General features: G+C 51.4%; 1 protein-coding gene across 2 annotated transcripts in view; it reads left to right on the top strand.

Moving 5' to 3' along the window:
* AOAH (acyloxyacyl hydrolase) overlaps positions 1 to 26040 on the top strand; it is an 845303-nt gene that overhangs the window by 333711 nt on the left and 485552 nt on the right. For both annotated transcript variants that reach the window (XM_069215577.1, XM_069215569.1), the window contains exon 10: positions 4010 to 4058. In XM_069215577.1, the coding sequence (XP_069071678.1) occupies positions 4010 to 4058 (49 nt within the window). The remainder of the gene's footprint in view (positions 1 to 4009; positions 4059 to 26040) is intronic.

The raw sequence follows: 26040 nt of genomic DNA, 5'->3' as shown, positions 1-26040 counted from the left end.
ATCCATGGCGGTGCTGATTCAACATTACTTCGGCTGAGATGCAGGCATGTGCAAACTGTGTGGTATGTGTCCTCTACAACTGTTTGTCTTCTCTCTGATCCCATCTGTTGTCTGTGACCACTGGCGATGATGGTTGCAGATCAGACTCTGGGTGGGTTGAGGGAGTGTCACATGTGCCCATGACTGAGGTAGTCACAGTGTACAGGTCAGGCCCATGGCCAGGCAGGTGTTGTGCTGGTGCACTAGTGTCATCAGTATGTAAGTGGAAAGTTCCCAGAGTTGCCACTGCAGGTGCTATGTGTGTGCCACACAGGGTTGTTGCATGTGTGCAGCATCCATCCTGGGAGTCCACATTGTGTCGCAGTGCAACATTGTTGTTGGTGGCAGTGGGTATGGGGCCAGGTCTGGCGCTGTGCGTTGTGATGGTGGGATCATTGGGTTGGTATGTGTTGTGTGTGTGTTGGTACTGTCCATACGGTTGTGGACCTGCCTGGCATATCTGCCTTGGATACCTGTTCCTATAGTGCATTTGTGTGGAGTTGGCATCTTGACTCCTACAGTGATTGTTGTCCCTGTCTTGCTCTCCTTTCAGGAAATGTTGTGGTGTTCTGTGCTCTCTGCCTGGCCTGTAGCCTCCATTGACACATATGTCCAGCCACTGCCTGCTCCACGATCAGCCTCCAGGCATTATGCTGCCCCTGCTGTCACCATCCCATGTATGTGCTAGACGATGGGTTGCCACTTATACATGTATTGGCAGTTCCATACACATGGCAAATAAAAAGATAGACATGGACTGTGCTCAGTTTTAGTTTATTTGTGATGTATAATTGTGAGGGGTGATGATTGGGGTCATGGCGGCGGTGATCATCAGAATGTTAAGGCCAGCTGTAGGTAGTCAGGGCCAGTCTGCTGGCCATGGGTAGACAGAGATATAGGAGTGGACAGTCAACAGGGTGTCATACACAAGGGAGAATGTTCAGGAGAGGGTCATTTCCTGGCGGTGGTCTTGGTCTGGGCATCATGTCCGGCTGGGAGTCTACTTGGACATCCTCACTTGTGTGGAGGGGTACTACAGGGGTAGGGATGCTGGTGTCCTGCGAGACCTGTAGCGGGACCTCCATGCCACTGGCTGGCGTGGAGGGCTGTGATGGGATGTGGCCAATGTTAGGGGCCTACTGGTGGGTAGTGGACTCACGCATGGCAGTGGTCAGGTCATTGAGCATCCCTACAATGGAGGCCATGGTGGCATTGTGGGCCTGCCACTGTTGCATGGCCTCCTGATGGTATTGCACATGCAGCTGCTGTGTCTCCTGCACGGTGGCAAGGATCTGGGTCACTGTATCCTGAGTGTGCTGGTACACACCCAGGACTTGGTTGAGGCCCTCCTGGGCAGGCAGTTGGTGTGGCTGTCCTGACTCTTGGGTCACGGTTCCCCTCCCACTAGCCCTGGCCCCCTGTCATAGTGTACCCACTCCCAGTATCCGAAGGGCCATCATTGTCTGGGGTGGGTGCCCTTGACCCTGGCCGCTGTACTATGGGGCAAACCTCTGATTGTTGGGTCCCTGGAGCACAGGCTTGGGGTTCAGGGTCTGGCTGTGGTGTTGTTGCCACATGGGTAGGGTCTTCCAGTGTGTCCAGGGTGGTTGTGCCGTTTGTGGACTGCCCAGTGGCCCCAGGTGGCCCAGGAAAGTCGTCCTCATCCTGTGGGGCCTTTATCCTGGGGAGGACTGTCTGAGCCTGGAATCCTATGCAGGATGTCAGTGGCAGGGGTACCTGTGGATGGATACGGTAGATGTTAATTGTGTGACTGTTGTTGTTGTGTCCCTGTTGTGTGAGCATGCAGTGGCTCGACATGTTTCCATGTGTTAGCAATAACGTCTGCTGCTGTGAAAACATTGGTTTCGATTGGATTGTGGGAGCTGTGGTTCTTCACATTGTGGTTGGCATTCGTTCATTCGGGGTGTGTGAGTAGAGATGGTGGAAGTGGGGTGGTGTGGCATGCAGAGGAGGGGCGTGATGTGTTTGGACCTGGTCAGTGGCGTGGGTTTCAGTGGGTTGGTGAGTGGTAGGGTGGCATGCTGGGCATGTGTGGTGGGTGCTTGGGGGGTTATTGCTGACTTACCAGTGTCGAGCCCTCCGCTGATGCCAGTCAGGCCCTCGGGATACATGATATCCAGGACCTTCTTCTCCTTGGTTGTCAGATGGAGGGGGGGGTGGGGGCCCACCGTCGGTCTTGTTACTGGCTATCCTCTGCCTGGAGGCCATGGACCGGACCTTCCCGCTGAGGTCATTTCACCTCTTTCTGGTGTACTCCCTTGTGCGTGGGTATGTGCAGACTGCATTGACACTGTCAACGATCCTCTGCCATAACTCCGTCTTTTCGGCTATTGATGTGTGTTGGACCTGGACTCCCATGAGCTGTGGCTCTACTCTGATGGTCTCATCCACCATGACCTGCAATTCATTGTCGGTGAACCGTGGGTGCTTCTGGCATGACATGTTGTAGGGTGGGAATGTGTTGTGCGTGTCGGATGGAGTACAGGGTGTGTGGTGATGTGGGGTGTATGGCTGTGTGTGCTGGTGAGATGCGGTGTTGCTTTGTGCAGTGTGTGTGCTGTGTGATCTTTGTTTGCTGTGTTTTGTCTCGGGTGTGGGTGCTCGTGTTTGTCACTATTAATTGTTCAGGGGAGGGGCTTATATGGTGGCGTGATCAGGTGTGCATGGTGCGTATATGGTTATCAGGTGTGGGATATTTGAACTAGCCATTGTGGTGTTAGCTACTTTCTGCTGTGCCTTTGTGTTCCGCTGCGGTGCAAACCGCCTACGGTGTCCGCCGTGCAAGTTCCACTGTGCTGGAGGTTGATTCATAATATAACAGTTGAAATTGTGTCAGCATGGGGGTACGGTGATTTATCAGTCAGTCATTTGCCGTGGGTTGGCCTGGCGGTGTTGGTTTTATGTCTGTATTTTGGCAGATTGGGTTTTGTAACTCGTAATCTGGCGGTTGCTATTCTGCCATCGCGGCAGTCTTGCCCAATACTGCCAAACTCGTAAGGAGGGCCCATATCCTAAACTGAATGAAAATGGGAAGGAGATTTTTTTATTGTATTGTTAACTGACAGATGGAATGATATTGGGAAAAATCCTTTATTCTCCTAGATCAGCGAGTACAACTCAAACATGTTTTTCTTTCCTTAACAATAGCTTTTCCACCCCTTATTGTGTACAAAAAATCAATACCCAATTTATGTCTGTCTTGCAGGAGATCTATTGAGACTTCCTTTCATTTAATGCTTGACTGTTAAGTCTTGAAGCGCTTTTTTGTTAATAATTTAGAATAACATTACATTTATGCTTAAAACTAATGTAGCTTTTCTGCAACAGAACACTATATTGGGGAGTCTCATAAAAGAGCAATTATTTTTCCAGTTCACTGTAAAGATGCAGTGGAGTCATTGTTACAGCAATTCAACAGATATCTGTGAACTAAAAGGATAACAGGAAAATAAGAATTGACGTACGGTGGCATGAAATTGGTTTAACCATCAAATTGATAGATGCACATTTCTGTTTCAGATCCTTTCTTGTGGATATGCTCAATCTACACCTTCTCTGCAATTTGTTTTTCTAATTTTGGATTGAATAAGTTCCAAAGATCAATTAATAATGAAGGGGTTACTAAGGCTTTGTGATTCAATAAAAATGATTGATCTTTGAATCTGTAATTTTGTATGCTGGATAAAGTGAGGGTTTTGCAGTTTGCCTGGACCCTGACTGTCTTCCAGACCACTGGGGATGTTGCTTGTGTCACCTATGGCCAGTCCAGCTTCCTTCACAATATGTTTCAGCTTTCTTAACAACAAATGGAAAGTGAGAATAGCATGGGCACATATTATTTTGTGCTTCACCTCTATACAAATGAGTATGCTTTTTTTGATAGCCCTAAATCAGATGATTATTATTTAAGGAACATTAAACAGATTTTTTGATGTTTGTTTTTTGATAGGGTATTGACCCAGAAGATGGCATTCCCTATGAAAAAAAGTTCTGCGAAGGTAGGTCTGGTTTTTCTAAAAGTGTTCTGGTGAACTTGGCGGCTTTTAAGCACTTCGACAGTTAGACAAAATTTCTTCTGGGGATAGGCGTCTAACAAGGAAATGCCATGTTTGCACATTTACTTTTGTATATGTACTTGAAGCCTTCACTCTATTACACATTCTGTTTTAAATCATGTTTTTCTCTAAAAAATCCTACATGTGCTGAAAACTATATGCATTCTTCAAAATTCTATCAGAAATCTGAATTGCTTTGAGCTCCAGAGAGGAGAGTAGAACAGCAAAGGAGACTAGAAGAGCAAATTGACTGGTATAGGCCAGGCCAGTTACACAGTCAATCTTTTATTTTGTAAAATGCTCAAACCTATGGTCAATCAAGCTCTAGGCACAGAGAAAGGATGTTCCTAAACTATCCACACAAACTGCTCTTCAAGATTTCTGATAATGGAGCTACAGATTGGTTGCAATATTTTAACTCTCTTCATAATTTAGAGTGAAGAGGTAGTTGTCAAAGAGTGTAGTACTGTAATTACTACTAACATTGGCAGCATACTCAAAGGTTAAATATTATAGAAAAGCCTGTGCTATTTTCTGTGCAGATGTTTTGCTTAGATATTCACATTGCTGAAATAGCACACCGTGCCCAATGTCCATGGGATGAAAAACACCATTATTTCTAGCACCTAAGACAAGATAAACACTAAGGTGGTCATTCCAGCCGCCATATTATGAGTACTGAAGGATTTCCGACAAAAGGATTCTGCCAGCCGTATTACCACCTGTAATACGGCCTGGTGGTGTCCTAATGGCGGGGCGCTGCCAGCGGTGGGAGTGCCAGGTCCCATCCCATCAGGGAGGAGCACCTCGTCGGACGAGGTAAGTGTCCTCTGCAAGGGGTGGGTGTGTGAATAGATGTGTGTGAGTGTGTGTATGCATGTACTAAATGGAGGGTTGGAGGGGAGTGTTTGTGCGTGCGTGCATGTATGTCTGTGTGTAACTATGGTGATGGTGATGTGTGTGAGTGAATGTGAATGCTGGGTCACGGTGCGTTTGTGCATGCATGTAGACAGGGGTGGGGTTGTGTGTGTGTATGTATGTTGAGAAAAGGGGGGTGGAGGATGGATTGTATGCGTGTCAATGGGGGTGAATGTAGTGAGTGCGTGTGTGAGTGGGGATGTTGTGCGTGTAAGAGTGTATGGATTTGGGGGGTTGCGTGTGTGTGCGCATGAGATTAAGGGTGTTGTGAGTGCAAGTGAGTGTGTGTCAGGGTGTGCGTGTCTGGGTGCATGTGTGTATGTGGGGATGGGGGTAAGTATGGGGATCAGGGAGTAAGTACAGAGATCGGAGGGGTGGGGGTAAGTACGGTGATCGGTTCACTACTGGGAGCTGGGGTGGTGGGGGGTCATCACTGGGAGCAGGGGTGTTACTGGGGGCTTCGGGGAGGTGGGGAGTGGGAATATTGTAAGGGAAGGGGGCTCTTGTGTAGATTGGGGGTAGATTGGGGGTTGGGGGAGTCGTCTACCGGAGACAGTCTGCCATGAAACCCCTGGCGGAAAGGGGACTCGTGATACCGCCAGTGGTATTGGGTGGACCACCAGGTCGGTTTGCTCATCTCCAGCCCAGCAGGTTCAACCGCCCTGGCAGTAGGAACAGGTAAGTGGCAGTTTGGCACAGGCTAAACCGCCACACTCGTAATCTGGGGTTCTTCACCGCTGACCGCCACCGCAGTCCTGGCAGTCTTCGACTGCCAGGGTCGGAATTACCACCTAAGTCAGCACCATGATTTACTAACACCTGAAAATGCATAGGAATTTAATTGTAACTTACAATTGGTGGCTCCCCCGGGTTCTGTAAGCCTCCGACTTTGTGGGGGCTTAATATTTGAGGAAAAATGGCTTTTCAGGCAGGTCCAAAGGAAAAGGGGGTTGGCTGGAGTCTTAACCTTCCTTAGCTCCCCAGGCTTGGGCACCAGGAAGGTGGATAGCACAAACCGCAGGATCCTTAGCCAGTGGACTGCAGGTGACAGTCCGGGCCCAGGGCATGGTGGCTGCAGACTGAGGAGGACCCTCGTGCCTTTTTGGGGTGTGAAGTGGATACAACCCAATATGAAGGCCCAGTCCACTAACACAACACAGTGGCATCAAAATGGAGAATGAGTCTGGGGCTCATGCGGGCTGAATATCTCCTGTACTCCCCTGTGAGATGCGGGCAAAGCTATGGCTTTTGCCTGGGAAGCCAGGGCTCCAGGCTCTGAGCAGGGCCTGCTTCCATACCGGGACCATGGACCAGGGAGGAGCCATGGGCTCCTGCTGGCTGAACAGTTCCTGCAATGCCTCGTGAGTGGCAGGTGAAGCAATGGCTTTCACCTGGGAAGTCAATCGCTAGGCAGGGCCACCATCCCTACCTGAGCCGGAGTGGTGTTGGACTGTGGAGGAGTTTGGGGTTCCTATGGGTTAAACAGCTCTTTTACTGTCCCGTGGGCAAACTGAGTGGGATCCAGCAAGCTGAATAATAACGAAATGTAGCATGTGATGGATAAACATATGTATTTGGACTTAATATTAACAGAAAGGTTAGCAGCATAGAAAGAGTACTTCACTAGAGATGCACACACAATGCTTTATAGATGTCTATGAATGTCCTTTATTTTTGTTGTTGTAATTAATAAGGGGCAGACGCAGGCGTAAATGCTGAAACCCATAACCATTAAAGGAAATCTTCTTGTGTAGTATTTTTAAGTACAGACATTTCTCAGATGAGGAACTTTGCTAGATATGTGGAGAAAGCAGCGCCTGACTGCCTAGAACCAGTGCACCAGGTGGTAGAGCTGCATGGCCGCACCAAGCAACTGGACATGACTATGTACATATTAGTATATGTATTATATAGATAATGTTACACGTGCAAACTGAGTGGGATCCAGCCAGGGGACTCCAGGTCTCAGAAATCCTTCCAGCCATCTGGGGAGGAGCTGCTTTATGCTCTACAAAAGCGCCAGAAGTCTACTGCAGCGCGGGACGCACACAAACTGAGTGGGATTCAGCGTGGGGACTTCAGGTCCTAGAAATCCTTGCAGCCATCTGGGGAGGAGCTGCTTCACGTACTAGAAAAGTGCCAGAAGTTTACCGCAGCACAGGACGGTGGCAAACTCAGTGGGATCCAGCAAGGGGACTCCAGGTCCCAGAAATCCTTGCAGCCGTCTGGGGAGGAGCTGCTTCACGTGCTACAAAAGCGCCAGAAGTCTACCACAGCACGGGATGGTGGCAAACTGAGTGGGATCCAGCGAGGGGACTCCAGGTTCCAGAAATCCTTTCAGCCATCTGGGGAGGAGCTGCTTCACGTGCTACAAAAGCGCCAGAAGTCTACCACAGCGCGGGACGGTGGCAAACTCAGTGGGATCCAGCAAGGAGACTCCAGGTCTCAGAAATCCTTGCAGCCATCTGGGGAGAAGCTGCTTCACGTGCTATAAAAGCACCAGAAGACTGCTGCAGCGCAAGATGCGTGCAAACTGAGTGGGATCCAGCGAGGGGACTCCAGGTCCCAGAAATCCTTGCGGCCGTCTGGGGAGGAACTGCTTCACACACTACAAAAGCACCAGAAGTCTACTGCAGCGCTGGACGTGCGCAAACTGAGTGGGATCCAGTGAGGCGACTCCAGGCCCCAGAAATCCTTGCAGCCATCTGGGGAGAAGCTGCTTCACGTGCTATAAAAGCATCAGAAGACTACAGCAGCGCAGGACGCGCCTGGGCCAAGGGTGGGCCCGTCTACGCCCGGAGGAGGCTGGGCTGGGCCACCCCCCTAAGATCTGCTGCTTCTACGAAAGGTAAAGTGGGGTTTATAATATTGGACCTGCAGACCGAGCAGAATGCCAAGCTGGGCTTCTCCCCCTCCCCCCTTGACCTAGAAATGTTTCTCCTTACAGTAATATTTGGGCAGCATTCTCACAACCATGGGAGAGCTATTCCATTACTGGGCATCAGGGCATAACATCAGTATTTTAGGCCTGCATGACAACAGGAGGATTCTTCCAGGTCCAGTGTGGGCATAGGCATACTGTCGTAATTCCACTTGGACTATTCGACTGATAAAAGATCTTAACAAGTGAATTTAAGGATGGGCAAGAGAAAGCATCCAAACACAAAATCTACATCTCCCCTTAAAGAACATTCATCAATATTAAAATATATCTCAGGTGCCATTGGGGCCATGGATAAGCATATTTCAAGTGTGAAAGAAAGGCTATTGTCACATGGGGGCTCCCCATCATCTCCACCACTGCAGAATAGCCCTATCAAGCTTGATCCTCTTCATCGGACTGAGGCAACTGAAAGAAATACTAGTGATGAAGCTTAGAGTGGATGGTTTCAATATATCACTGAGGCCATATCAGACTCTGACGATTCTCCACCCCCATCTAAACGCACAAGAAAGCTCCTGTCACTCCAGGTGGACAATGATCCAAACATAGTGAAAGCTCAGTCTGTCAGGAAAGGTGAAGTAATTATTCCACCTGCCAGGCAGATGTCAACTAAGGCCACTACAAGGAAAACCTCCCAGAAACCAACCAAAAGCACTTTAAAACTGCTTGTAAATATTCGTGACACAATTAAAGCTTTAGAACTCTCAGTTAAATTGTCACTGGATACCCTATCAAAGCGCTTAAGCCAGGTAGAGAGTACAGTGGCGATTAGCTTAGACTTACTAAAGACCCGGATGGCAGACTCAAACATCCCAACTGTTCAATCCAATGGCATAAACCTTATGTAGTTATATTGGCCAACGTTCCCACCATACCTATTCATAACCGGGAATCATGGACTGCTCTGAGGAATAAATCTCTAAACTGGTTAGGAACTCGAATGGAACCTGGCATGGTCGGCTCCCCTTTCAAAGATAAAAAGATGGTGAGGAGAGTTAAATGGGTAGGCAGGAGCCAGAAATCATTAATGGGAGACTATGTGGTTCTCTCCTTTTAATCCCCAATCTTGGTAGAAAGAATCCTTTAAAGATGCACGACAAGTATCCCTCTGTGAAATTCCGTTATTACCACTAGGTTACTTCTACCAAACAAACATAGGGTGAAATCAATCCAGACCCTGGTTACAATCATCAGGACAAAATAATTGAGATCAATAGCTTTATACCCACTTATAATAGATTCCAAGTTCTCTCACCTCTTGAAGAATTGGACTGACTGAGCAATAACTTCCCTGGGACCTGTAAAAAGGACATATCTGAGGAAACCACACATGATTGGCATGATAGTAGACCTGGAGAGCAGGAAGAGGGGTAAGTTGATTATTCCTCTACCACACATCCCTCCTCTGTATTTATTGACACAGAAATAGCCACTACCAACACATACGAAGCAGGGGCTGTAAGACCAGATTCAGACTTTTTGTTTAGGAAAGTGGCAGGACTCCGTAATAAGATCAACATTACAGGCTGGGTGGACTTCATAGGAGACTTTTGCTGCCTGTGCCTACAGGAGATTTGGCTTATGAACCCTGTGCACATAAATGATATAGGACATACCACACACCTGCTATACCCTCTAGACATGAGAGGCCAAAAGGGGGACTTTGCATATATTTCAAACAAGCTTCCATTGACTAAGATGACCGGGCCAATTTGCAATCATTGTTACCAAATGATAGTATGCATTGTACAAAGCTCGACCCAGTTAGTGATTATTCATTTTTACAATAATGTTTCTCTGCGTGAGGCCCCAAGTATAATTAGGCGGATGCAAGATGACTTAGAAAAAGTGTGTGCTAATACTAGGAGAGGGACTCTCATTTTATGGGTGGCAATTTTAACATTTATCTATGCAAGGAACCTTTGGAAAAAGTCTGCGGCCTAACCGAAGGGGATAATGGGGCTCAAGCTCACTTCTCACATAATCAATTTGGTAACGCCTTGAATAACACTATGGGGGTCATTCTGACCTTGGCGGTCTTTTCGCAAGACCGCCGAGTTACCGCCGCGGTGAAGACCGCCGACCGCGGCGGTATGCCGCTGTGCGCATTCTGACCGCTGGGAGCGTTCCGCCGGAAAACCGCCAGCAGCCACACTGGCGGTCGGCGGGAAAGTGGAGACTGGTCAACCTCCACAGCCACGCCAGCAGAACACCGCCCACAGAATTACGACCCACATTTCTGTGTGGCGGTCTTCTGTTGGCGGTCTTCTGTTGGCGGTCACCTCCCCATGGCTCCTGTCACCTCCCGGAGGACCAACACACAAGGTAAGTTGATCGTCCGTGAGGGGAGGGGGTGGGGGGGTGTTGTGTGATGTGTGCGTGCATGGGGGTGTGCGTGTGAGTGTGTAGAGGGGGTGTGTGAGTGCGTGCATGCGGGCGGGGAGTGCTGCTGTGCCTATGGGCAATGTGTGTAGTTCGGCGGGTGCGCATGTCGGCATGTATGTGTGCGGGTATGTGTCCCCGTTGTGTATGTGTGTGTGTAGGGGGTGTGTATATGTGCATGTTGGGGGTGTGTGCATGTCGGGGTGCGTGTATGTGCATGTCGGGGTGGGGGTGGGGAGGGGGTTCGTACCACCTCTAGGGGGTGGCAGGGGGGTGGAGGGTGTGGGGGGAGGACTCGGGGGGGCAGTGGGGGGTGGGGGAGACCCCTATCAGTGCCAGGGAAGGAATTCCCTGGCCCCGATAGTGCCTACCGCCATGGTTCGCATGGCGGTTCCCGAACGCCAGAAACCGCGGCGGTAAGCAGGGTCATGATACCGTTGGCGGTCTTGGGTCGACCGCCGGACCGGAGTGCGCAGACTCCAGCCCGTCGGTCATGACCGCCGTGGCTGTCGGAGTGGGGAAGTAGCGGTCGGTCGCGGCGGTGACCGCCGCGGTCAGAATGCCATTTTTAATACCGCCGGTCTGTTCGCGGTCCGACCGCCGCCTCTCCGCCGACCGCCAAGGTCAGAATGAGGGCCTATGTATAGATTTGATCTGTCTTTCTCAAATGGAATCTGAGTTAACAAACCACAATTCAAACCCACCTTTAATGGCAGAGGTGCCTGCACTATAATAAACTGTATATTACTATCTAACCATCTCTCCCATAGCGTGTGCAATCAACAGACGCACGACATAGCGATTAGCGATCATTATCCCCAGAGCATACAGCTCACTTTATTTTCAGATAAACGGCGGCAGAAGGAAACCCCCAATCTGCTTAATAATATAGAATTGCCATCACTAAACGGGTACTCCTTATGCTGGTCCCAGATTGAACCACAAGGCTTCCTGAAACAGCTAATAAGTGTTCATGCTGAAGCCTTTGGGTATGCCGTGAGGATGACGTAAACCCACAAAATGGCATTAGCGCTTACACCTCAATTACATGCGGCGTAAAAAAGGGCCTTAGCATTAGCAGGGGGACGCTGGGATACTGTAAAAAAAAAGGTTTGTTTGATTCGGCATTTACTAGAGCTCACAAAAGCCTTAAGAAGGCCCTAAATAAGTCACGCAGGTGTAAGAATGAGGTTTGTGCACTTAGACAGTAGTACAAGAGTGCAGTTAACAACCGCAAGGAACATATGAATGAAGAGTCCTGTAATACACTCTATGAAGCGAGTCTCAAAAATGACAATGTAGTCTTCTGGAAGGTAGTTAACACCCCATTGCTGGGGACAATGGAAACTCCCAGAATAGAGGTTGCCATAATGGAGGAGAAGTGGATTGCTCATTTTTCAGATACGGTATATACAGCTCCAAAATAGACCCTGACCAATGTGCTCTGTCATTGGATGAAGTCACCCATATAGACAATTCCCTTATCATTACACCCCCATCTAGTATAGAAGAGGTTGTTGGGGCCATTAATGCAAGTAAGGTGGGGAATGCCCCAGGCCCTGATGGTGTCCCAGTGGACATATACAAGTCTAATATTGCACTCCAGGGCCCTCTGTTGACTCTGGTCCTGAAGGCATGTTCACCTCAGGCTTCATTTCAACTTGGGCAGAGTTCATCACTGTGCCTATATTTAAAAATGGTGATCGCCTTAATCCTGCCTGCTCCAGACCATCTCACTCTTTGACTCACTAGCAAAAACAGCAGGACAGATTATTTTGAACAGATTACAGGAATGGGTGGAAACAAACAAAATCGTGTTGTATCTGTAATACGGCTTTCGCCCCAGGATGGGGATGGTGGAACAGGGTCTAAATTTAAACATCCTAATTGGCAAATACACCAAGATCAAGAAAGGAAACTTATTCATGGCCTTTGTAGATCTGTCCTCGGCCTTTGACTGTGTTGCCCACAGTGAATTATGGTCTATTTTGAAAGATCTGGGGTAGACCCAGCAATAATTAATTTCATAATAGAGTTATATTCCGGATGTAGAGCAAAGGCCAGATTTGGGGCCCACGAGAAGTGTACCGACAAGGTTGCGTACTAGCACCGTTTCTATTTTTTGTATAAACACCTTGCGATAGAGCTAGTAAATAAATGCAAGGATCGTCCCCAAATTGTCACCGGGCGATCCCAGCCCTTCTGTATGCCAACAATGCCGTCCTTATGGCACAAACTTGACTGGCTCTTCAGTGACTCCTGTCAACTTTTGCTAACTTTATGTCAGACCTAAGTCTTAGAGTTAACTGTTCCAGAACATATGTAATGAAATGTGGCCTTAGGACAGCTAAGAGCTGTGACATTACAATTAATGAGGAAAAATCAATGTCACAGCAACATTCTCATATCTGGGAATTTTGTTTGATAAAGAAGATACTTGGTCGCAATGCGTTAATGCTAAGAAATTACAGTTTATAAAAACCAATATGGCTATGAATTTTTTTTCAAAGCGAATGGGAACAATCACCCCTAAAGATATGTAAAAAATATATAGAGCAAAATGTGTTCCTTCTGTCATGTATGGGGCGTGCATATGGGGGCACACAAAGTGTAATGCGCTGTAAATAGCAGAAAATGATTTCTTGAAATCCTTCCTAGCCGTCCCAAAAGCTACTTCTTCACTTGTATGTCACACAGAATTGGGGGCCACATATATTACAGACCTAATAAGGGTACAGCCAGTAATGTTATGGCTTAAAGTCTGGTCGTTAGAACATGCAGGCCTAAACCGCACCATTTTGAGAGACTGTTTAGACCTAAGATTCTCTTTGAGAATCCCCTGGTTGATGAACATTAAGAGTTTTCTCAAGGATTTGGGCCATCCAGACTACTATGAGACACCAGAAATAATGGAAGCACTAAGTAGAAAAGACTTGAGAACGGAGTGTCTCATTTATCTGGCAGACCATAGGTGGTCTACAGAAGCACAAAAACCCAGGGGCATATTTATACTCTGTCTGCGCCAAATGTGCGTCAAAAGTTTTGACGCACATTCGGCGCAAACCTTGCACCATATTTATACAATGACGCCCGAGCCCGCGAACGGCAAAAGTCTGCCGTGTGCGTTATTTTCTGGATGCAGGAAACCACCTTGCGTTAATGACATACAAGGTAGGTGTTCCTGTCCAAAAAATGACTTAAACACCCGTGCACCATATTTATGCTACCGCACAGCCGGGAGGAGGAGTCGGAAAATGACGCACAGCCCGATTTGCATAAAAAAATAACACCTGGGTCAGGGAAGGCGTTAAAATGGGGCAAACACACCAGTACTTAAGGAAAACACACAGAAGCAACAGCAGAGCTCCAAAGGAAGAAATGGAGGTGCTTTTCATCCAGCATGCACACTGACGCAGAGCACAGGACGAACAACAGCAGCTTCTACAACACTAGCAGGGACCCCAAAGGCAACGCAGACGGCAGGAGAGGATATTCCGCACAGGACAACCCTTCTGGGACTCCGGCAACAAGACATTATCCAGAGGTACAGACTCAACAGGAAAGCCATTCAGCAGCTGGTGCGCAACATTGAGCCACAGTTGGCACCCAGCTTACAGACACCCCACACCATTCCACCAGAATCCAAGCTGCTAGCTCTCCTGCACATGTTGGCAAGTAGCTCCTTTCAAATCACTGGTGCCCTGGTTGCAGAGATCTCATAGCCCTCATTCTCTGCCTTCCTACCCAAGGTATTGGATGCCATCATCTCCCTCACACCCCACCACATCAGCTTCCCCAACACACAACAGAAGCAGCAGGAGATCAAACAGGGCTTCTACCAAATCAATGGCGTCCAACACGTGCTTGGTGCCATTGACTGCACACATGTACGCATTGTGCCACCTGCTGCAACCGAACATCTATACCGCAACAGGAAGCACACACACTCCATCAATGTACAGGCCATTGTCGATCACCGGGGATTGATCACCAACATCGTGGCAAAGTATCCTGGGAGTGTACATGATTCTTCATCTTCCGCCACTGCACCATCAATCAACACTTCCAGGATGGATGATATGGAAATGGCCTACTTGTTGGTGAGTACAGAAACCCAGTTATATACACATTGCACAGCAACCCTCTAGGACAAACAACACATACACCACTACATTGACACATGGCCAGGAAGACACTGAGGTTGTGACACAGCTAGGCATGTTTAAATCCTCACCCAATGGGATACACACCTAGGGACAAATGACAGTTGCAAATAACAACATATGCCAGTCCACAGACACAAGGGAACAATTTAAAAACAACACAATGACAATGACATGGCCTTAACTGGCAGTACAACTTAGAAGATTAATCTTTCAATATCACATCAGTAACACTCAATCAAACACCCTTCCAACGAATCAGTACTGTGTAAGGTGTGCAATGTGTTTAGCTGCAGGTCAAACACCATGAGACACGAAGCATGATTATGATGACTACAATGAAGGTGACATGGAATCAATGAGGCTGTAACAAAATCTCACATCACTCCTGCTTTGACATTGCCCACTACCAATAAGCAAGTGGACTGTGCTAAGAAAACATATTGATGTGTCAATATTGAAAGTGAACATTCCTGCACATACGGTTTGAGACAATTTCACTCACACACAACAGATGTACAGGCATATGGACCTTCTGACACTCAAAACGACAACCTCACAACCAAGTTAGCCAGCTGAACTGGAACAGGTTCAGTAGTATAGGTACACGTTTGAACATGAGTCGACTCGGCAAGGGCAGAGAAATAGGTCTGCAGAGAACTTGTCACACATGGGATATTTGTGCATAGTCAATTGTCAACACGTCAGTGCTGACAACTTATGGAGATGTGTTGTACATTGTCACCTTGCCAAGTCAAGGGGCCTCACTAATGTTTAACAAATTCTATTACATATGCTAATTTGGATGGGATTTCCAGGCCATATAGATGCCACAGTGTTACCACCACTGTGGAATTTATTCTGTGTATGGAAGTATCATGTCACCCCCCGTTAAGACACATGGACACCTCTTTCACATGACATAATGCAAGGGAGTACACAATGTACTGCAACTCTACAAAAATACAGCAGACATCCAGTCAATCAGCCAAACACCAGTTCACATAATGAAACAACCCAAAGCTCATGGTCCATCCTAGAAGCCTAGGATTCCACACAATAACACAAATACAGATGAGTCCCAGACAACACAAGAGAACAACTGCCATGCAAAGTGATAATCATGGTGCAAGCAACATCAAAATTTTCTCACTCATTTTCTCTTTCAGCTGATCATGGGTATGGGATCCAGCCATGGATCATGACCCCATTTGCAAACCCAAGCACAGCATCAGAGCGTCCCTAAATAAGGCACATTGGAGGACACGCACCATAGTTGAGAGGACCTTTGGCATCCTGAAGTCAAGATTCAGGTGCCTCGACACCATCGGAGGCAGCCTCCTATACTCACCAGAAATGGTCTGCAAGATCATTTTGACCTGTGCCATCCTGCACAACATTTGTGTAAGGAGGAACATTCCCCTCTATGAACCCGTCCCACAAATGTCTGAAGAGGAGGACGTTGTCCATCAACATGAGAGCGACTGTCCAAACACAGCTGCAGGATTGCATCTGAGACAACATATTGTCCAAAACTTCTTTCAACCCTACTCACCATCACCACTGTCTTACTGTGAGAAAACAGGGCTGATTGCAGAGGCCCCATAACTTTTTGCCCCCATTTTCCTCTTTTTGCTGGTGTTTTCCTGACTTTGATGGTGCCCTGGGTACTGCTAACCAGTCCCAGGGCCTGTGCTCTGTGTAAAATGGATATGCAAATTAGGCTAATTATAATTGGCTAAGTTAACCTACCTATAAGTCCCTAGTATATGGTAGGGCATGTAGGTTTAGGGACCACAGCATAGGTGGTGCACACCTAGGTGCACTGCTGAGGTGCCCAGTGTCATTTTAAAAGCAAGCCTGCCTTGCTGGCTGCTTTTAAATTAAAGTTATATGCAAATTCGACTTTGGAATTAAAGGTACTTCCAAAGTCTTAAACTACCTTATTTTTACATATAAGTCACCCCTAAGGTGTGCCCTATGTGCCCCTAGGGCTGGGTGCCATGTAACTATAAGCAGGGACTTTATAAAAATAGATTTATAAGCCCTGGTGAGGTAAAAACAGCCAAATTCGTTTTTCCCTCATTGAAGTAAATGGCCTTCATAGGCTAGAATGGGCAGACTTTATTTTAAATTTTAAAGTCTCCTTAAATGTTACATACCAAGAATTTGGTATCAAATTGATTGTTGTAATAAATCCCACAACTTCCAGTTGTTGGATTTAATATAACTTGTCCAGGTAAAAAGTTTAGACTTTACCTAAAAAGTTGCCAATTTCAGCTCTGCATTGTTTTTGCTGCTGTGCTCTGATTGGCCAGCCTGCAGCAGCTTCTGCCAGGCTGCCTTGATTAGGTGTGAAGTGGCCTGGCTTCACACAAAGGAATGTGCTTGGGGGAGAGAATCTCCCCTCAGCAGATGGTGAGGCAGGAAGGGGGAGGGCTGCCAAACTGGTCTTCAAAGGCAGAGAAGGACATTTGGAGCACCCAGCAACACCCCCACATCCTGCAACCCCAGACAATTAGGTGCCCCCTTGATTAGATTAGGAGAGGGCAGGAGAGGGGTGTGTTTATGATTTTTAGTCACACCAGTGGGTGGGCTCAGCCAGATGTAACCTCCAAAAATCAGATTCATCCATGTTGGATTTTTAGAGACTGTTGCCTTCTGGGATGGATTTTTGCCACACTTCCCAGGAAGTGGTCATCACAGGGGGACGACCCTGTCCCTGATTGGAGAACCAGGGCCCCCCTGCTTTTCACCCAGGAGCAAGGATAAAACTGGCAGACCTGCACCCACGCCTCAGATCCCCTCCAGAATTCAACAAGAAAGGAACTTAAGGAGAAGAAGGACTGCCCTGCTGGACCCCTGGCCTGCACCTGGACCCTGCACTCAGAAGGACTGCACCAGCTGCACACTTGGGCTTCACCACAAGAAGGACTGTGCCTGGCTTCAACTGGTTCAAGGAGGGACTCCCTGTTTGCTACAGGTGAAAAATTGCTAAACCAGAGTCCCCTGCACCAACTCCTGAAGAAAGCGACCAGCTGACCACTGTCCAGTGGCCAAAAAGGAGTTTGCGCCAGGTGCATTCTGGGAGTTGAAGTCCGCACCCCCCAAGGACCATCACAGAACTTCTGGACCCTTGGGGTGAGCTGTGGACCCCAAAAGAACCTTAAAAGAACATCTGGGTGAAGCCCCAGAAGTTTGGAAAAGATTTGAGAATTTTTGGAAAAAAGCTCCAGAGAGGGACCGACCCGCCGCGGAAATTCTAGCCGGCTTGCCTCAACCGCGACCCGGCCTGACTTCGTGGTTCGTCCCGGTAAAGAAAAACATCCAAAAAAGAGACTAAGGGGGTGATTCTAACCCTGGCGGTCGGTGTTAAAGCGGCGGCCAACCCGCCAACAGGCTGGCGGTAAAAAATATGGGATTCTGACCCTGGCGGGAACCGCCAACACAGACAGCCACCTTAACACTCCGACCGCCACGGCGGTACAAATAAACAGCGCGGCGGTGACCGCCAACAGACAGGCGGCAGACAATGTACCGCCCACACTATTCCAACTCACCAATCCGCCACCTTTTCCGGGGCGGGAGCACCGCCGATAAAAACACGGCGGAAACAGACTACGGACGGGAAAACGCTCACCACTACGCACTCCAGGAGGAAGGAGGACAGCATGGAACCCGAATTAAACATCCTACCTGCTCTCGTCTACCTTCTCATCTACCACGAGTACGAAGTCCGGCGCAGACGACAACGGTGAGTACTGCACCTACGACACACGGGAGGGGGAGGACGAAAGGTTACGGCCACACACATATGCAACCCCCCCCCCCAACTATGTACTCACCAATGCAGCGCACCAAGTCACAGTGACACCACCCAAACACCCCTGAAAAATGCTAGGACATAATCATATTTGGAATAAATATTTATGTACCAAAAAGCTCCAGAAAATTAGCGTACAACCATGAAAGATATCCACAACAAAACTAATGACACACACATCAGTGTATAACTGAAGTACCAAGTCCTGCACAAACTACGATTCCACCATGTCCGTGGGCCAAAGTCTTGAGAAACAAGGGCAAAGCCCACACAGGAGACCTGAGTCCTTTGGAGAGAACACTGCAGGGGCATCAGATGTAAAAACTACAGGCACCTCAGGGGGAAGGGAAGGGGGGGGCACCACAGCCACATGCGTCCACGACGCCAGATCCACGAGGAGCCACCATGCCCACTGGACCATCCTGGGGAGTGCAAAGCCACAGTCTCTCAAGTCTCTGCAGTGGGTGGATTGCCCACTGGACCATCCTGGGGAGTGCAAAGCCACAGTCTCTCAATGTCTCTACAGTGGGTGGGCTGCCCACTGGGCCATCCTGGGGAGTGCAAAGCCACAGTCTCTCAATGTCTCTACAGTGGGTGGGCTGCCCACTGGGCCATCCTGGGGAGTGCAAAGCCACAGTCTCTCAATGTCTCTACAGTGGGTGGGCTGCCCACTGGGCCATCCTGGGGAGTGCAAAGCCACAGTCTCTCAATGTCTCTACAGTGGGTGGGCTGCCCACTGGGCCATCCTGGGGAGTGCAAAGCCACAGTCTCTCAATGTCTCTACAGTGGGTGGGCTGCCCACTGGGCCATCCTGGGGAGTGCAAAGCCACAGTCTCTCAATGTCTCTACAGTGGGTGGGCTGCCCACTGGGCCATCCTGGGGAGTGCAAAGCCACAGTCTCTCAATGTCTCTACAGTGGGTGGGCTGCCCACTGGGCCATCCTGGGAGTGCAAAGCCACAGTCCATCAGGTGGATGACAGTCTCCACTGGTCCAGGAGGAGGCATGGTGGGCATAGTGAACCATAAATGGTGCTTGCGACGGCGGTGCCCAGCGGAGCGGTGCTTGAGAAGAAGGGCCCAGCGGAGCGGTGCTTGAGAAGAAGGGCCCAGCGGAGCGGTGCTTGAGAAGAAGGGCCCAGCGGAGCGGTGCTTGAGAGGAAGGGCCCAGCGGAGCGGTGCTTGAGACGGCGGGGCCCAGCGGAGCGGTGCTTGAGAAGAAGGGCCCAGCGGAGCGGTGCTTGAGAGGAAGTGCCCAGCGGAGCGGTGCTTGAGACTGCGGGGCCCAGCGGAGCGGTGCTTGAGAAGAAGGGCCCAGCGGAGCGGTGCTTGAGAGGAAGGGCCCAGCGGAGCGGTGCTTGAGACGGCGGGGCCCAGCGGAGCGGTGCTTGAGAAGAAGGGCCCAGCGGAGCGGTGCTAGAGAAGAAGGGCCCAGCGGAGCGGTGCTTGAGAAGAAGGGCCCAGCGGAGCGGTGCTTGAGAAGGCGGGGCCCAGCGGAGCGGTGCTTGAGAAAAAGGGCCCAGCGGAGCGGTGCTTGAGAAGAAGGGCCCAGCGGAGCGGTGCTTGAGAAGGCGGGGCCCAGCGGAGCGGTGCTTGAGAAGAAGGGCCCAGCGGAGCGGTGCTTGAGAGGAAGGGCCCAGCGGAGCGGTGCTTGAGACGGCGGGGCCCAGCGGAGCGGTGCTTGAGAAGAAGGGCCCAGCGGAGCGGTGCTTGATAAGAAGGGCCCAGCAGAGCGGTGCTTGAGAAGGCGGGGCCCAGCGGAGCGGTGCTTGAGAAGAAGGGCCCAGCGGAGCGGTGCTTGAGAAGAAGGGCCCAGCGGAGCGGTGCTTGAGAAGGCGGGGCCCAGCGGAGCGGTGCTTGAGAAGAAGGGCCCAGCGGAGCGGTGCTTCAGACGGCGGGGCCCAGCGGAGCGGTGCTTGAGAAGAAGGGCCCAGCGGAGCGGTGCTTGAGAAGAAGGGCCCAGCAGAGCGGTGCTTGAGAAGAAGGGCCCAGCGGAGCGGTGCTTGAGAAGGCGGGGCCCAGCGGAGCGGTGCTTGAGAAGAAGGGCCCAGCGGAGCGGTGCTTGAGACGGCGGGGCCCAGCGGAGCGGTGCTTGAGAAGAAGGGCCCAGCGGAGCGGTGCTTGAGAGGAAGGGCCCAGCGGAGCGGTGCTTGAGACGGCGGGGCCCAGCGGAGCGGTGCTTGAGAAGAAGGGCCCAGCAGAGCGGTGCTTGAGAGGAAGGGCCCAGCGGAGCAGTGCTTGAGACGGCGGGGCCCAGCGGAGCGGTGCTTGAGAAGAAGGGCCCAGCGGAGCGGTGCTTGAGGAGAAGGGCCCAGCGGAGCGGTGCTTGAGAGGAAGGGCCCAGCGGAGCGGTGCTTGAGACGGCGGGGCCCAGCGGAGCGGTGCTTGAGAAGAAGGGCCCAGCGGAGCGGTGCTTGAGAAGAAGGGCCCAGCGGAGCGGTGCTTGAGACGGCGGGGCCCAGCGGAGCGGTGCTTGAGACGGCGGGGCCCTGTTCAGCGGTGCTCTTCTCCACGGCGGGCCCTGTTCAGCGGTGCTCTTCTCCACGGCGGGGCCCTGTTCAGCGGTGCTCTTCTGCACCGCGGGCCCTGTTCAGCGGTGCTCTTCTCCACCGCGGGCCCTGTTCAGCGGTGCTCTTCTCCACGGCGGGGCCCTGTTCAGCGGTGCTCTTCTGCACCGCGGGCCCTGTTCAGCGGTGCTCTTCTCCACCGCGGGCCCTGTTCAGCGGTGCTCTTCTGCACCGCGGGCCCTGTTCAGCGGTGCTCTTCTCCACCGCGGGCCCTGTTCAGCGGTGCTCTTCTCCACGGCGGGCCCTGTTCAGCGGTGCTCTCCTGCCCCGCAGGCCCTGTTCAGCGGTGCTCATCCAGCAGGTCAAGGGAGCCAGACCTGGCCTCGACTCCCTGCTCAGTCGCCCTCGGACCGTGACGTTTCTGGACCCTTCGGGGACGGACTCCTGGCCTCCTTAGTGTCCTCCTTCCCAGCTGGGATGTGGCATGTGGGGTCCACCTTCTCCGCGCTCCTGCTGCCCTTCCGCTCCTTTGATGGGGCTCTCGGGCCCTTGCCTCCCCCAGATGGTGTGGGTGGTGAAGTGGCCGCACATTGCTCCTTGGGGGCAGCACTGTCGGTCCTCGCACGGCGGTCCTTGGTTTTGCGGGTCCTCTTGCCGGGGGGGGGGGCTGGACGTGTCCTTGCTGCAGCTCGATGTGTCACTGCTGGCAAAGGGTGGGCTCCAGAACCCAGGCACAACAGTGACACCCGAAGCTGGGCTGGTGGTGGCTGCGGTGCTCTTGGGACTCTTTGAAGATGGATGGGTGAGGTCATCGGGGGGAAAGAGGTTAAGGTTAGCCAGGAAAAGTTTTTTAGGGCCAAGGTAAAGGGTAGGAGAAGTGGAGATGGAAGTGGAGGTAGAGGAGGTGGTTGTAGGAGAGTCAGGTGTGCTGTCATTGGGTGATGGTGCTGGTGCTGTAGGCTGTCGTGAGGTGGATGGCTGTTGGGTGGGTGGCTGCCTGCGTTTGTGTGTCTTGGAAGAGGGGGTGACAGACACAGTGGGAGAGGACACAGGGGACGTGTACATGGCAGTGGGGGTGGTGACTGCACGAGTGTGGACTTTACTGGAGGGTGAGGTGGTGATGGAAGCACTGGCTGATGTTGGGGTGCATGCAGGTGTGAGTGTAGACGTCACAGGGAGGGAGGAGGGAGACGAGGAGGAGGGGGACACAGGGGTGGCAGTGGCTGTTGGCATGTCTGCATCTGGGTGTTGCTCGGGTGAGTGTTTGCGGGATCTGTGGTGCTTGTGTTTGGATGAGCTGCTCTTGGGTGTTGAGGTGTGTGCAGGCTGGTCTGATGGTGTGGATGGGATAGGCTGAGGAACAGGAGACAGAGACAGGCTGGAGGCAGTCAGAAGAGGGAGGCTGGAAACAGGGACAATGGCTGCCGTCAGTGCTGAGGCCAGAGCAGTGAACGCTCGTTGATGGGCAACCTGACCCGAATGAATGCCCTCCAGGTACGCATTGCTCTGTTGCACCTCCCTTTGCACACCCTGGATGGCATTCAAAAGGGTCGTCTGCCCAACAATGAGCGTCCTTACCAGGTCAATGAGCTCCGCACTGAGGGCAGCAGGGGCAACAGGGGCAGGGGCTGAGGTGCCTGGGGCGAAGGAGACGCGCGCCTTCCTGGGCGAACCGGCACGGAGCGAAGACTGAGGGGCTGCTGGGAGGGCGGGGCTGGTGCGCTGGGTGGCGGCTGTACCTGTAGAGGCGGGGGGCACGGATGTTGCCGCCACCCCTAGGGAGCTCCCATCCGAGGACGTGTCGCTTTCGCTGCTCTCACCAGCGGTCCCCGTCGTGGTGCTCCCCTCGCCCTCCGGATCACTGGTGCCCTCGGTGTCTGTTCCTGGGCCCACCGGGGCCTTGTGTCCTGCAGCTCCCTCGTGCTCCGATGCCATATCTCCTCCGCCTGATGATGCTAATGCACACATGCACAAGAAGATGAAGAGAAAGGGTGGGGGGAGAAAAAAGAAGACCAGGTTGAGTGCATGCAATGTCAACACCGTTGGCGGAGAGGACAGACACAGGTGCCTAATGCACTAAGCCGCGCATTCGGGGTACACTACTCAGTACTACTGACTAAGACAACAGGCCAAGAGACGTCAAACGCGCACATGGGAGATGCTGGACCTTCAATGGCTGTACTTGTCACCCTACCGAGGTGGGGGCCGGGGGCACAGGGCCATGTCTAAGGGAGAGGACTACACTACAGAAAGCGCCCTGGCCTAATGTCACCCACAGCCCTCCTCCCCCACCCAGACGCCTCCACTGCGCAGAAAGATAGGAGAATGTGCTGATACTCACCCCCTTGTGTCTGCTGTGAAGTCTTAAAGCGCCCATCCAATTCAGGGTAGGCCACCGCCAGGATCCGGGACATCAGGGGGGTCATGGTGCGACTGGCACCCCTCCTAGGTTGGGAGGCCATCCCCAGCAGTGTTTCTGCGGTCTTCCTTGTTCCGCGGCGGATGTCCTCCCACCTCTTGCGGCAGTGGGTGCCCCGTCTGTTGTGGACCCCCAAGGTCCGGACTTCCTTGGCGATGGCACGCCAAATGTCGATCTTCTGATGGGCGCTGACCTATTAGACATGTACAGGGTGGAAAGGAGGAACTCATCAATGACCTGCATGTTAGATGTAATTGGCCCCCCACCCACCCACTTTGCCATATGGCACATGCTCTCATCTGTCGGGCGTTGCACTCCTCATTCGCCCCCCACCCCACCAACTTACATCCACCCCAATCCACACAGGCATAGCCCATTCCATTAGCACCCGGTGTACTCACTTGTTGGTCTGGAGGACCGTAGAGTAGAGCATACTGGGGGAGGACCCCATCCACGAGCTTGTCCAACTCTTCAGACGTGAAGGCAGGGGCCCTTTCCCCAGGCGCAGCAGCCATTGTATCTTCCAGACCGAGGTCACAGCAGCACTTGCAGTATAGGTCCTCTCCTGTGGATGATCAGATCTCGAGTGATTAAGCAGATAGAAAATGGCGGTCACGTCCGCGGCGGTGCGTACCGCGGCGGTGCGTACCGCGACCGCCGGCGCACTTCGTTATTGGCTGCTGAAACCCATAGGCTTCAATGTTAACCAATGCGGCTTTGCGCTTCGGTCTGCGACCGCCTACCGCCACGGTGTGCCCGGCCAGCGCATTGACCTCACATCCCATTGTCCCACTTCACAGGTCAGGCAGCCGCCATTTCAAGGGCCCACATGGCTTAATTTTGACTGCGACACACAGGCCTAGGCCTTGCATTGCCACACATACACGCCTTTCAACCCATTGCCATTCTTTAACTGTGCAAGCTGTCTGTACGTACCTGTGTTTTGGCTGACTCTGTGCTCCATGTTGTCCTTCCTAGGCACCGTCCGCTGGGACTTGCGATGAGAAGGAGGAATCCTCGCGTGTACCGACCGCTGGTGGACCTGTCGACAATGGAAGAACGCCTTATAATACTTCGATACAGACTTGACCGTGCCACTATCCATGAACTGTGTGCCCAGCTGGAGCCAGCCCTGATGTCCCCCATCCGCCAACCCACAGGGATTCCCCGTCTGGTGCAGGTTTTGTCAGTCCTCCATTTTTTGGCCAGTGGGTCATTCCAGACCACAGTGGCCATGTCATCTGGAATGTCTCAGCCTATGTTTTCTAAGATTTTGAGCAGAGTGTTGTCTGCCCTGATGAAACTCATGCGGAGCTACATCATTTTCCCCGAGGAGGGTGACTTGCCTACAGTGAAGGGTGATTTCTATGCCCTTGGACACATCCCCAACATCATTGGTGCCATTGATGGGACCCATGTGGCTTTGGTACCCCCAAAAGACGATGAGCAGGTGTTCCGAAACAGAAAGAATTATCATTCGATGAATGTCCAGGTGGTCTGTTTGGCTGACCAGTACATCTCCCATGTAAATGCCAAGTTCCCTGGGTCAGTGCATGACGCGTATGTGATGCGAAATAGCAGCATCCCCTATGTGATGGAGCAGCTACAGAGACAACGTGTGTGGCTAATAGGTGACTCTGGTTACCCCAACCTGCCGTGGCTACTGACCCCAGTAAGGAATCCCCGGACAAGGGCAGAGGAACGCTACAATGAGGCCCATGGGCGTACTAGGAGGGTGATTGAGCGAACCTTTGGACTCCTCAAGGCCAGGTTTAGGTGCCTGCATATGACTGGTGGATCCCTAATGTACTCACCAAAGAAGGTGTGCCATATCATCGTGGCCTGCTGTATGCTTCACAACCTGGCTTTGCGACGCCAGGTGCCTTTCCTGCAGGAGGATGGTCCAGATGGTGGTGTTGTAGAAGCCGTGGAGCCTGTGGAGAGTGAAGAGGAGGAAGACTCAGAGGACGACACAGACAATAGGGATAGAGTGATACAACAGTATTTCCAGTGACACCCAGGTAAGAATCACCCACGCCATTTCCCAATTGCTTCTAGCCTCCTGCATCTGTACTTTCTGTAGTTCCCCACAGATGTTTTTCAGTAATTTTTGCCTTTCCCTTCCCTTCTCAGTGCTGTCTGACTCAGTACCTGACTTCTGCTTGGTTCGCCCATGAAATACAGCGTATTGACATTGGTATGTTGTCATGACTAATTGACAGAACAGAAATTGAACAGTGATATGTAATACATTTGTTAATAAGACAGCATGACTCAAAACAGATTATTGTGCAATATGTGATTTATTTACAGTGCTAGATATCGGTACATGTGATTCTAAGGGTGATGGGTGGGGGTGGAGGAATATCCATGGCAGAGTCCAGTTCTCAGTCTCACAGGTGCATTGTTCTTTTGCCTGGGGAAGGATGGAGCATAGGCAGTTCATGGTTGGACAGGCTGGCAATGTGGGACAGTGGGAAGAGTTCAGGGGGTATGTCCTGCTGGCGGGGGTCTTGACATCCTACTCTGTCTTTTTCTTTGGTCTCAGGCTCCTCTTACGGGGTGGTTGTTCTTCAGCAGGAGGTGGGGTTCTGGGGGGCTGTCGAGGTGTTGGGACCTCCTGTCCACTAGCGCCGGCGGAGGTGGTAGGCTGTTCCTGGTCCGGCCTAGTGACAGGGGCCCTGTGTGGTGCACCATGGTCCCGCAACGCGTCCTCTATCCTGTGGAGGGCCAGGACGATGGTCCCCATTGCGGTCCCGATGATTCTCAGCT

Source organism: Pleurodeles waltl, chromosome 2_1 (assembly GCF_031143425.1).
Source record: "Pleurodeles waltl isolate 20211129_DDA chromosome 2_1, aPleWal1.hap1.20221129, whole genome shotgun sequence".
Taxonomy (NCBI): Eukaryota; Metazoa; Chordata; class Amphibia; order Caudata; family Salamandridae; genus Pleurodeles; species Pleurodeles waltl.
This window is presented reverse-complemented; position numbering and strand designations above follow the sequence as displayed.